The sequence below is a fragment of the Pelophylax lessonae genome (genome assembly GCF_965119305.1).
Source record: "Pelophylax lessonae genome assembly, chromosome: 4".
NCBI lineage: Eukaryota > Metazoa > Chordata > Amphibia > Anura > Ranidae > Pelophylax > Pelophylax lessonae.
In genome coordinates, this window is record NC_138771.1 from 423,676,967 (window position 1) to 423,690,818 (window position 13,852).

The 13,852-nt window shown below is 40.1% G+C and overlaps 1 protein-coding gene across 1 annotated transcript in view; it reads left to right on the top strand.

Annotated features, from left to right (window-relative positions):
* The first annotated feature begins 1,631 nt into the window (after window positions 1-1,631).
* The window catches only part of APBB3 (amyloid beta precursor protein binding family B member 3), a 178,757-nt gene continuing 166,536 nt past the window's right edge, over window positions 1,632-13,852 (top strand). Inside the window, exon 1 of the mRNA XM_082252887.1 lies at window positions 1,632-1,951. Coding sequence (XP_082109013.1) covers window positions 1,903-1,951 — 49 coding nt within the window. The 5' untranslated portion in view covers window positions 1,632-1,902. The remainder of the gene's footprint in view (window positions 1,952-13,852) is intronic.

Sequence of the window (13,852 nt, forward strand, 5' to 3'; positions counted from 1 at the left end):
AACCCTCCTATCCTTTTTCAGCCAAGGAAGCTGTCATATTAGCCTCTGTTTGATCTGCAGTTGCCTGCACATGTGACCTGAAGTCCGCCGGGCACTCGCGATCGTCCGTTACACCGGGAAGAAAGGCAGGCGGCTAATGTAAACAAAGCCGCCTGTCATTCTTCCCTGTGTAAGAATGGAGATCACATGGTTCTACTATGTAGGACCGTTGATCTCTGTTCTTACACTAGTAGCCACAGCCAATCACAGTTAGAAACACGCCCCTAGGGACACACTTAACCACTCCCTCTCCAATAAAGTTAACTCCTTCACTGCCAGTGTTATTTTTACAGTAACAGTGCATATGTATAGCACTGATTACTGCAGTAATGTCACTGGTAACGCTAAAAGTGTCAAAAATGCCAGTCAAGGGTCCGATTTGTCCGCCGCAATGTCGCAGTCCTACAAAAAAAATTGCAGATCGCCGCGATTAGTTAGTAAACGCAATAACTTTTGCGCAAACCAATCAAAATACGCTTTTTGCAATTTTTTTTACCAAACATATGTAGCATAAAACAAATTGGCCTATAATGTTAAAAAAATGTGATTTTTAAATTTTTTTTTGGGAATTTCATATAAAAAAATGTGAAAAATATTGTTATTTTTGCAAAATTGACGCTCTTTTTTTGTTTATAGCGCATGATCAAAAAATCTCACAGGTGATCAAATACCACCAAAAGAAAGCTCTGTTTGTGGGAAAAAAAGGACGCCAAATTCGTTTAGGTACAGCGTCGCACGACTGCGCAATTGTCCGTTAAGTTACGCAGTGCCGAATCGCAAAATAGGCCCTGGTCAGGAAGGGGGTAAAGTCTTCCGGGGCTTAAGTGGTTAAATGTAATTGTTTTGGGAAACAGTTAAATCAGTGGGTTTAGTTCCGCCTAAATTGATGGGTTTTGTTCCACTTTAATGCACAGCCAGCAAAAACAAAATAGAAAAAAAACAAATGGGTCAGTGATGTGTAATTCAACATAGATACTGTATATATATATATATATATATATATATATACCATGGATTACATTTCTGTCCCTAATAAAGTGATACGGTTATATTAAAATGCAGCATTCATTTGATGACACAATTCTGCTTTCCAAAGAATCACAGTATTCCTATAACATTTGAACACAGTCACGGTCCTTTTCTGACATACAGATTACATGTTCTGTAAATTTCCCATTCACTTGCCTTTGGTCAACATGTACAGCTACAATTGTATTAGCCCATTATTACGTCTTCCTGCTCGCCCTGGGGATCCTGCAGGTGGAACCAAGGCTTCTAAATATAGTACAGTTCTCAAAGGAAGGACTGCAACACGCTCTCTCCATGGGGGGACCGCCTACCACAGTAAAACTGTAACTTCATATAACTCCAATTAAATAGAAGCTCATTTTTATCACAGCAGCATATGTTTTTAAATTTTTTTTTTTTTTATGAAATTATGGACAGTTTGTATCATTTCTGAGCTATCTCTGCTTTGCTGAATGTACTTAGTGTAGGAATGTCTGATTTGAATCCATAGGATGTGTTACACTGAGCTAGTGTACAAGAGCATCATTCATCAGTACTGGACAGCTCCTCCCAGAATGCAACTCCCTCTAACAGCTCACTCCTGCCTCTCCTCCCAGCCTCCCTCTTTCATTATTGCTTTTCTCCTGTCCAGTGCACACTGTATATATCAGTACCACATCCTTCTCGCAGATTGGTGCTGATGACTTTTCTGCTCTGTTTGCAGGCTGATCTACAAAGGAGCTAACACTCTTAACATCCCTTCACCTTGCTTGCTCTATTTTCCCCATCGTATTGGCATTTTGCAGAGGTTGGACACCCTCCGCCTGTTGTGGCTGAAGCCCTGGCTCTCTGAAGATGCTGGGCAAGGATTACATGCTTGCTATCATTATCGTTAATTATGACGGTAAGTTGATTTCATTATCCAGTCTAGAATTCCCTGTAGGCTCTTAAACACTATACACAAGAAATGAGTTGCCTTACGACCGTTATTAGTTAAAGATTTGCTGTATCTATGCAGACTTTCATGATGGCTTCCTGGAACATCAGGTGAAATAACATGTACAGTATATAAACCCCGATGAAACATTGACCGTATCACTTTTTGTTTCCAAAACAATAGTTATTTTTTTAAAATGTGTTGAATTTCAAATTACAAACCAATGGTGCGTATACGTCTGTATGACTACAGCTTATGAAATAGTTTACTGTGTGTTTGTGTATATGTTTTTTTATTAGTAAAAAGACAGATATAAACCTAAAACCTAATAAAACATTTTTAAAATATTTTGATGTTAACATTAAGATGCAGATTTTGGTGTTTCTGCATTGAAATCTCAACTTCAAAAATTATAAGGGCTGACAGCTATACATGACAAGCATGTGTAGTTTATATTAGGTATACAGCAAAACAAAAGTTTTATAAACCACCAAATTTCTAAAAGTGGCAGTTCATGAAAAACTGATATTTGAGCGAAGGTAGACTGCTAGCAGGTTCGCACATTCCCTGGCATATTATACCGCTCAGAAAATCTGGTTCCAGCATTTATGCATGTGGAGGGCTCAGTTTTTTTTTAATTTATTTTTTTTATTAATTTTAATTTTATGCAAAATGTAGCAGAAGGAGTTAAACACTATGCTGAGAAGGGCTAACTTGAGACCCTCCAACGTCCTCTCCATTAGAGTCTGTAAGAGATGCAAGCATCCGGTGTATCATTCATCTCGCCCAAGTCCACCCAAAACTCATATATCAGTAGACTGACTCGTCAAGATTATTCTACCTAAATTGTAATGCCACCTTTTGGAAAACTATTATTATAATTTATATCACATGCACCATAATTTGTCTGCAGATTATTACAAACTGTGTTGTGCCCAGTGAGGAATGCTCAGGTTTAAAGTGACACTAAACTCTTAAAAAAAAAAAAATCACTTGCTCTTGGGACTATGAACTATGGGATGTATAGTGTGCATAGAGCAATGTATGACTGCAACCACATGTGCACTGCTTGTTCCAAACATATGGAAGTGAGGGGGGAAAAGGAGAGGTTCAAGAGTTCATAGAATACATTACAAGGAGGTAGAAAAAACAGTAAGAAATTATTTCATGAAAAATAGATTACAGGACCATTAAATTGAATGTGTATCAATTATTTTTGGAGAATAAGAATGTTGTTTAGTGTCACTTTAATTTTTTGCCAGGGTAGTATGTCTAATGCTGTCTACTGTTACCTACAGTTAACTTTGGAATGTTAGCAATACAGTTCCTGATTGGCATCAAGTAAAATTTAAATAGATTCCAATAAACACAGTGGATTTTCTTAAAAAATAAACAAATATTAAATCCAAGGCAGAAATGGTAATACCTTAAATTATATTAAGCCAAGGTTATCTAACAGAGCCGATATTGTGATGAGACAACACCATAACAAATGGAGTTGGTTTTGCTGCATGTAGAGTCTTGCCAACACAAGTTATGAATGGCTGGGGATCATGAGCAATGACATTTACTGGAGGCGGACTCCTTCAATGATGTCAGAACAATGTCAGTACCATTATTGGCATAAAGCCAAGTTCAGTGGCTGAAAGCAATAACCAAGGCTGTAAACAGAAATATTTGTATGTGCATGTTATATGTAAAATTGTGTAGGTGTACAAAATTATACACTATATCACTGAGCCATAGCCAGGATCAGACCCAAACAGTAAACAAAGTCTGACATGACTGGACTCTCAGTACAATTCCACTGTAGCAGTGCCCCGTGGGGGTAATAAAAAAGGGGATGGTAAAATGATCAATGCATAAAAACACATTTATATATATACAAACTATATATATACAAACACATATACAACACATATATATATATATATACAGTATATATATATACAGTGCCTTGCGAAAGTATTCGGCCCCCTTGAACTTTTCGACCTTTTGCCACATTTCAGGCTTCAAACATAAAGATATAAAACTGTAATTTTTTTTGAAGAATCAACAACAAGTGGGACACAATCATGAAGTGGAACGAAATTTATTGGATATTTCAAACTTTTTTAACAAATAAAAAACTGAAAAATTGGGCGTGTAAAATTATTCAGCCCCCTTAATTTAATACTTTGTAGCGCCACCTTTTGCTGCGATTACAGCTGTAAGTCGCTTGAGGTATGTCTCTATCAGTTTTGCACATCGGGAGACTGAAATTTTTGCCCTTTCCTCCTTGCAAAACAGCTCGAGCTCAGTGAGGTTGGATGGAGAGCGTTTGTGAACAGAAGTTTTCAGTTCTTTCCACAGATTCTCGATTGGATTCAGGTCTGGACTTTGACTTGGCCATTCTAACACCTGGATATGTTTATTTGTGAACCATTCCATTGTAGATTTTGCTTTATGTTTTGGATCATTGTCTTGTTGGAAGACAAATCTCCGTCCCAGTCTTAGATCTTTTGCAGACTCCATCAGGTTTTCTTCCAGAATGGTCCTGTATTTGGCTCCATCCATCTTCCCATCAATTTTAACCATCTTCCCTGTCCCTGCTGAAGAAAAGCAGGCCCAAACCATGATGCTGCCACCACCATGTTTGACAGTGGGGATGGTGTGTTCAGGGTGATGAGCTGTGTTGCTTTTACGCCAAACATAACGTTTTGCATTGTTGCCAAAAAGTTTGATTTTGGTTTCATCTGACCAGAGCACCTTCTTCCACATGTTTGGTGTGTCTCCCAGGTGGCTTGTGGCAAACTTTAAACAACACTTTTTATGGATATCTTTAAGAAATGGCTTTCTTCTTGCCACTCTTCCATAAAGGCCAGATTTGTGCAGTATACGACTGATTGTTGTCCTATGGACAGAGTCTCCCACCTCAGCTGTAGATCTCTGCAGTTCATCCAGAGTGATCATGGGCCTCTTGGCTGCATCTCTGATCAGTCTTCTCCTTGTATGAGCTGAAAGTTTAGAGGGACTGCCAGGTCTTCATAGATTTGCAGTGGTCTGATACTCCTTCCATTTCAATATTATCTCTTGCACAGTGCTCCTTGGGATGTTTAAAGCTTGGGAAATCTTTTTGTATCCAAATCCGGCTTCTCCACAACAGTATCTTGGACCTGCCTGGTGTGTTCCTTGTTCTTCGTGATGCTCTCTGTGCATTAAACGGACCTCTGAAACTATCACAGTGCAGGTGCATTTATACGGAGACTTGATTACACACAGGTGGATTCTATTTATCATCATTAGTCATTTAGGTCAACGTTGGATCATTCAGAGATCCTCACTGAACTTCTGGAGAGAGTTTGCTGCACTGAAAGTAAAGGGGCTGAATAATTTTGCACACCCAATTTTTCAGTTTTTTATTTGTTAAAAAAGTTTGAAATATCCAATAAATTTCGTTCCACTTCATGATTGTGTCCCACTTGTTGTTGATTCTTCAAAAAAAAATTACAGTTTTATATCTTTATGTTTGAAGCCTGAAATGTGGCAAAAGGTCGAAAAGTTCAAAGGGGCCGAATACTTTCGCAAGGCACTGTGTGTGTATATATATATATATATATATATATATATATAAAATAAATATATATATATATATATATATATATATATATATATATATATATATATATATATATATATACAGATTGAGCCATAACATGAATAATAATAATAATTTTTTTGCAAATCAGCTCTTTATTATTATTGATTCCAAAAAATACATGTATGGAGCACACAAAACACATGATTCGTGGAGTACGCTCCACTTCCTCAGGAGCAGGTGCATGATGCGTAGATGTGTATCTGCCTAAAAATGTTTGGACCACAATATAGTCTGATGGTTAACCAAACTGGAGGATGGGGAGAAAACCCCACTGTAGCAGGAGTAATTTTCTCCCCAATTTACTCACAGGTTAGCTCAGAGTTCAGCATGTGGTACTATGGACTGAGGGTTATTGGGGGCATCTGCCCCGGGAGCTGTGGCAGTACTATCCGCGACCAGTGAGGCACAAAAAAGTGGACTTCAAGAGAATTGCAGACCTGCATATCATGATCGTTAGTGATGCAACTAGCAATTCTAAAGATTGTCTGTGAAAAATATTTAAACGTGCACAATGATTGAGATAAATATTGCTGCTAAGAAAAAAATATATAAATAAAAGAAAACTGAATCTGCGCTGGTAAATCTTAAGAGATGATGTAGCTGAACACTAACATCTTTGATACCAGATATATAAAAATCTCATAAATAAACAGTGCAGCACATAAATAAACAATGTGAATAAATTTGTAAACAAAATAAACACACCATGATGAGCATTAATAAGTGCAAAAGTGAATCAAAGATAAAAAGTAAAAAGTTAAAAGTGATTTAATCACTTACCCACTGGGCACTTAAAGACCCTTCGTAACCAGACCAATTTTCTGCTTTCAGTGCTGTAACATTTTGAATGACAATTATTCAGTCATGCAACACTGTATCCATATGAAATTGTCATCCTTTTTTTTTCACACAAATAGAGCTTTCTTTTGGGGGTATTTTATCATCATTGGGTTTTTTGATTTTTTTGCTATAAATGAAAAAATGCTGAAGATTTTGTAAAAAAAAAAAAATGCATTTTTCTTTGTTTCGGCTTTAAATTTTAGCAAATTTAATAATTTTGTTTTCATAAATTTTGGCCAAAAGTTATACTGCTACATATCTTTGGTAAGAATAACCCAAATAAGTATATATTATTTGGTCTTTGTGAAGGTTATAGAGTCTACAAGCTATGGTGCCAACCAATTGGAAATTGATTAAACATGATGTACTGATGGTCTGATTTCTTGAGACACTAACAAGCCAGGAAAGTACAAATACCCCCCAAATGACCCCTTTTTAGAAAGTAGACATTCCAATGTATTTAGTAAGAGGCATGGTGAGTTTTTCTTAAAGTTGTAATTTTTTTCCTACAATTCTTTGCAAAATTAAGATTTCTTTTTCACAAAATGGTCATATTATCAAGTTATTTTTCACACACTGTATAGGCATACTTGCAACTACACCCCAAAATACATTCTGCTACTCCTCCTCAGTATGGCGAAACCACATGTGTGAGACTTTTACACAGCCTGGCCACATACAGAGACCCAACATCCAAGGGACACCTCCAGGTGTTCTAGGAGCAAAAATTACACATATAATTTCCTAACAACCTATCACACTTTTGAAGGCCCTGGAGCACCAGGACGATGGAAACACCCACAAAATAACCCCATTTTGGAAAGCAAACACCCCATCACCTAAACTAGGAGGCATAATGTGTCTTTTGAAAATGTAATTTTTTTCCACAAGTTTTTGGAAAATGTGGAAAGAAAAGGAAAACACATTTTTTTTTTTTTTTTTACACATTTACACAAAGTTGTCAATTTATAAGATTTTTCTAACACATAGCATGTACATTGAAAACATGACACCCTAATATACATTCTGCTACTCCTCCTGAGTATGTGTGAGACTTTTACACAGCCTGGCTAAATACAGAGGCCCAACATGCAGGGAGCACAGTCATTTCCTGACTACCCATTACACTTTTGTGAGGCACTGTAGGGCACTGATAAGCACTCTAGTGGCACTGATGTGGCATGGATAAGCACTGATGTGGCATGGATGAGCACTGATGTGGTATGGATGAGCACTGATGTGACACGAATGAGCCCTGATGTGGCATGAATGTGGCACGGATGAGCATTGATGTGGCACGGATGAGCACTGATGTGGCATGGATGTGGCACGGATGAGCACTGATGTGGCACTGATGTGGCATGGATGTGGCACAGATGAGCACTGATGTGCCATGGATGTGGCACAGACAAGCACTGATGTGCAATGGATGAGCACTAACGTGGCATGGATGTGGCACGGATGATCACTGAGATGACATGGATGAACACTGATGTGGCATGGATATGGCATGGATGAGCACTGATGTGGCATGGATGAGCGCTGATGTGGCATGGATGAGCGCTGAGGTGGCATGAATGTGGCACAGATGAGCACTGATGTGGCAAGGATGTGGCACAGATGAGCAATGATGTGGCATGGATGAGCACTGATGTGTCATGGATGAGCCCTGACGTGGCATGAATTTGGCAGGGATGAGCACTGATGTGGCATGGATGTGGCACAGATGAGCACTTACGTGGCAAGGATGAGCACGGATGAGCACTGAGGTGGCATGGGTGGGCAAAGATGAGGCATGGATGGGCACAGATGAGGTATATGTGTGGCACGGATGGGCATAAATGAGGCAAGGATAGGCATGACTGAGGCATGGATGGGCATGACTGAGGTATGATTGAGGCATAAATGGACATGATTGAGGCATGGAGGAGGCAGTGGAAGATCTGTGCTGCAACCTCCCTTCTTTCCTCACACCCTGTGTACAGCGTGCGAGAAGAGGAGAGAACTGAACCGGACATGCGCTGATTTGTTGACAACTGATCGCTCCGTCATTGGCTGGAGCGATCACGTGGTAAAGGGCCTCTGTCATTGGCCATTTACCACGATCCGTGATGGACCCGGCAAACATGGACACTTCCGTGTGCATGCCCCAGGGGGCACGCGGGAAGCGCGATTCTGGGAGGACGTCATTGTATTGTCAAGCTGACTGCGCTGTAGCCGTCATTTGGCTATGGTCCAGTCGGCAAGTGGTTAAAAGTAAAAACTCCCAAATATAATTCCTTCTATGCTTGAAAAAAGATCCAGGAGTAGCCAAAGTGACACTCAGAAGTAAGTCCACACAGGAGGCTCACCAGAAAACCAGTGACCCCCTTATGCAGGGTGGTCAATGCTCGCTTGTATAACCAAAGGGAAACGAATGCCAGCATATGAAAATCCTAGTGGCAATATGTGTGTTATCCGATGATCAATCAATCTCCCGTTCTCTTGCCAATAAAGTGGTATTTAGGTTTCCATTATAACATGCTGTCAGAGGCAGTACATTACAGTGTGGAAAAAACGGCTGACGGTGTTATAAACTGTCTGCACTTTGCTTGTGCTATCAACAATATTGTCCAGCTGGAGGGCTCCCTTCACTCTCTGTACCTGAAAGATACTACCTCAGGAGTACTGTAAAAAAAATTTTAAGCCATAAAGCAAAGTGTGGCAAGGCTTGATGATCAGCAGAGGATCACAGGCTTTGGTGACACTCTTTGGTATTGTGTCTACTGGTCAAACTTCTTGTTGCATCAGTATATGAGATGATTATTTTTTCACTTGATGCGTTTACCGACCAGTATGGTTTGTGATGGGTTCAGTGCCTAAAGTAATCCAAATGTTTAGCGCAGTGTATACTACAAATTGTTCTGTTTATTTATAGAAATACTTTACACTGGAAAATACTTAATTTCTGCCAATACCTTACACTGGTGTTTTATTTATAATATGCAGAGCACAATGTGTGCACTCTGATGTCCTGTCATCTGTTCTCTGCAATACACCGTAGAAAACGCTAGTGGCTAGGAGGCAAGAACTGTCACATGATTACAAACAGGTCATGTGATGTTTTCTCCTCCTCCTTCCAGATGCACTTGTTTTTCCTCCCAGTCATTAGAATGAATGGAGCTTTGATTGCTTCAGAGTCCCAAACAAATTAAGTATAATACACATTTATGATGAAGCACACAGCAGTGGTTTAAAAAATGCTTTAGGAACTTGGGTTATACTGCGGCTTTATAAATGCCACCCTGGGATGTAGGAGAGTCTATAAATGAACTGTCAGAGAAAAGACTTGGTTTCTTCATAATGTATAATCACAAAATATTTTGCGTTCTGAACTTTCATCTGGTGTAACAGGTTTTATGTGAAACAGTCAAAATGATCATTGTTAGTAGCTCTGCAGCATACTTTTTCTGGGAAGAAGTGGGCTTATAGTTATTATATAGTTATAGTATATATATATATATATATATATATATATATATATATATATATGCTGTATATATAAGTATACTTATATATAAGTATATATATATATAAGTATACAAGTATATATATAGTTATAGTTATAGCCACATAGTTATTCCTTTTGCTAATTTAGCTTAACATAAATCTAATCAAGATCTTTAAATGCATTGAGATAACTTTTTAAACAGCCTCATATACTTTTTGTGTATTAACCTACATTTTTAAATAAAATAATTAAAGAGAAATTAACCTTTTGGACATTTCTACTCCATCACATCAAACTATAGATTTTGATTGGAATTTATTAACCGGTTGCCGACCACACGCCACCTTTTTACTGCGACAGTGTGGCTCTCCCAGGCAAACCGACGTATGTCTACGTCAGTCGCGGGCCTGCAGCTAGGGGGCAAGAGCTCGCCGGCACGCTTCTGCCCCGGCTCGTCAGCGGGGAAGCCGAGGCATGGGGCAGGCATCTCCAATTGCCGCCTGACACCCGCGATCGCTCCCCGCTGAGAGAAAAGAACGGTCAACTGTTTTAAACACAGCTGACCGTTCTTCTCCCTGGAATGATTACAGAGCCCCTGTGATCCTTATGTATAGGATCACAGGTCTCTATAGTCATTCCACAAGGCACGCCCCCCACAGTTAGAAACACGCCCCTAGGTACACATTTAACCCCCTGATCACCCACACTGTTAGCCCCTTTCCTGCCAGTGTCATTATTACAGTAACAGTGCATATTTTTAGCACTGATTACTGTAGTAATGTCACTGGTCCCCCCAAAAGTGTCAAAAATGTCAGTCAGGAGTCGGATCTATCCGACGCAATGTTGCAGTCCCGCAAAAAATTTCAGATTGCTGCCATTACTAGTAAAAAAAGACAATAAAAATGACATAAATCTTTCCCGTAGTTAGCAGACGCAATAACTTTTGTGCAAACCAATCAAAATATGCTTATTTTTACCAAAAATATGTAGCAGAAAACAAATTGGCCTAAAATGTTAAAAAATTTAGATTTAAAATTTTTTTTGGGGAATGATATAGCAGAATGTGAGTTGTTGCTCATTTTTTGTTTATAGCGCAAAAAATAAAAATCGCACAGGAGATCAAATACCACCAAAAGAAAGCTCTATTTGTGGGAAAAAAGGATATCAATTTTTATTTAGGTACAGCGTTGCATGACCGCACAATTGTCCGTTAAATTAACGCAGTGCTGCATCGCAAAATATGGCCTGGTCATTAAGGGGGCAAATCCTTCCAGTCCAGAATTGGTTAAAGGATTTTGGCCCTTACCTAGCGCAATGCAATAATTTGTATTGCTTGGTGCCGATATTCTCAAACAACAGCGAATGTATAATAGGTATATTTCTGCTAACATACTAACTGGAATGTTAGCAAATAATACAGTATATCTAAGCTAAAACAGATATGTATGATACATAGATTTTTTTTGAAAACAATTTCAAACAATTAGGGGGTACCTGCTAAGTACCCCCAGTTCTGCATTTGTTAAGCACTAATTCTCGAAGTGCTGTTCTGTTCACTAGAACAGCAACGAGATAATACATTCAAATTTTCTGAATGTTCAAACAAGTGACTGGGCCATAATACAAAGAAAAAAATGATATATTTCAGGGTAAAGCTTTACGGAATTGGGGTCACTATCACTAACATATCTAGGCACCGCAAGTGTCCACTAGTATTCTTGGAAAGATTTGTAATTTTTATTTTAGCCAAATCTAGTATCTTCATCATAATGTGTGCTGAAAAGTTACTGCAAAACATTGAAGCAATAACAATGCAGCAAGTTGCTTGCTACATTTAGAATGATTTCTGTTACAGCTTTCTTATAGCTTTGTTTTCTGGCTGAACACGACAGAATTGCATTTATGGCCATAGGCATTACCCAGTGCAGTGATTAGAAATGCATTCAAGGAAAACAAACAATACAATGGGAGTTTAAATATAGAGAGCATACAGTATATACCACAGTATATGCTCAGTTTATAAAAGGCAGTGGTTCTGTCTGTGTGAATAGATTTCAAGTGTTAAATGCACGGGAAACTGCAAAGATGCAAACAGTAATTAAAATAAAACTCTGTTAAAAATTAGACAAGTAAAACGAAAAAAGCAGCATTTTCTGCAATACTTACCTTCAAACCCGAGTGACCGGCGCAAGCCAGCATTATTTAAACTACTTCCTGTAAACCCAATCTATTATCGGTAATACGTACTGTAATAAAGAGGTGATTGTAAAAACAGACGGGCAACAGTCAGTCATTACAACACAGACATAAATTGGGCAAACAATACAATACACAGGCAGCATTTAATAAAATACACAGGCAACAAATGGACAATTGTTAAAATATGCTAGATCCATTTGGGCAGTTGCAACAATACATAGGCAATGAAATTCAGGCACAGATACAGGTGTTAGTGTGAGTGTGAATAACTTTTACTTTGGTGTTAATGTTAATAGCCTTTATATGGTATAAAAAGTAAAGAATGCTCCAGCGTTGGTGATAAATACCTGTGAAGTAAGTTTTCCTGCACCATCACCTACACCTTTTCAAAATGACTTCAGCATTGGCATTACAAAGTTGCTCATGTGCAAGAGATCACTCTGCCTGGCCTTGCTAAAATTATTCTGACACTGTAAGGTGAATGGATCTACCATCAGACAGCACTAGCCCTGTGTTACCTGCTGACCCGCTGCCATTTGTAAACTCATAAGCAGGTTCCTATTTTGTGTTTTTAAGGGAGAGGATCCCCTCAGTGCATGAGGAGCAGCTGCATCCCGCAGGACTGCATAAGAACTGTGGGGTAGGGGTTGGTGGTAGCAGAGTGGGCTTTGTGACCTGGGAAGGGAGGGGGTGGGGCTCTGAGTACTGGGGGGAGGATCTGTGTACTTTGGGCTCTATGTTCTCATAGGGGCTCTGTGTACTAGGTTAGGCTTTAAGTACTGGGGGAGCTCTGTGTACTGGGGGGGCTCTGTGTACTATGGGAGCTTTGAATACTGGGGTGTTGAGTATGAGGGGGCTTTGAGTACAGGGGGCTCTATGTACTGGGGGGGGGCTCCATATACTGGGAGGGGCTCTGTATACTGAGAGGGCTCTGCGTAGTGGGAAGAGAGGAGGGGGGACTCTGTATTAGAGGAGAGGGAGCAGGGGGAGCTCTGTGTACTGGGGGAATAGAGAGAAGGGAGGAGCTCTGTGTACTGGGGGAAAAGAGAGGAGGGGGAGCTCTGTGCTGAAGGAAAAGGGAGGAGGGGGGAGCTTTTTGAACTGGGAGGCGGGAGAGCTCTCTACCGGGGGAGAAGGAGGAGGCTCTGTAAACTGGGGGGAGAGGGAGGAGGGGGAGCTCTATGTACTGGGGGAATAGGGAGGAGGGGGGAAGATCTATACTGGGGGGAGAGGAAGGAGGGGGCTCTGTGTACTGGGGGGAGAAGGAGGAGGGGAGCCATGTGTACTGGGGGAGAGGGAGGAGATAGGAGGGGGAGCTCTGTGTACTGGGGGTAGAGGGAGCAGAGGAGAGCTCTGTGTACTGGAGAAGAGGGAGGAGGGGAGAGATCTGTGCTGGATGGAGAGGGAGAAGGGGGAGCTCTGCGTACTGAGGGGGAGAGGGAGGAGGGGGAAGCTCTGTGTACTCGGGAGAGGAGAAGATGCTCTATATTAAAGGGGGAAGGGTGGGGGAGCTTTGTAGTGAGGAGGGGCAGAGTTAAGTGAAGACCTCTGTATTGGAGGCGGAGCTTTGTAGTGCTGTTTCTTCCAGTGATGCAGCTGATGTAGGGATGTTTTTTCTTTTTAGTGACACTACCAATGCAGAAAGAGAGACACCACTGTTGCACAGAACTTTTTTTTCCAGTGACACCACTTACTCTGC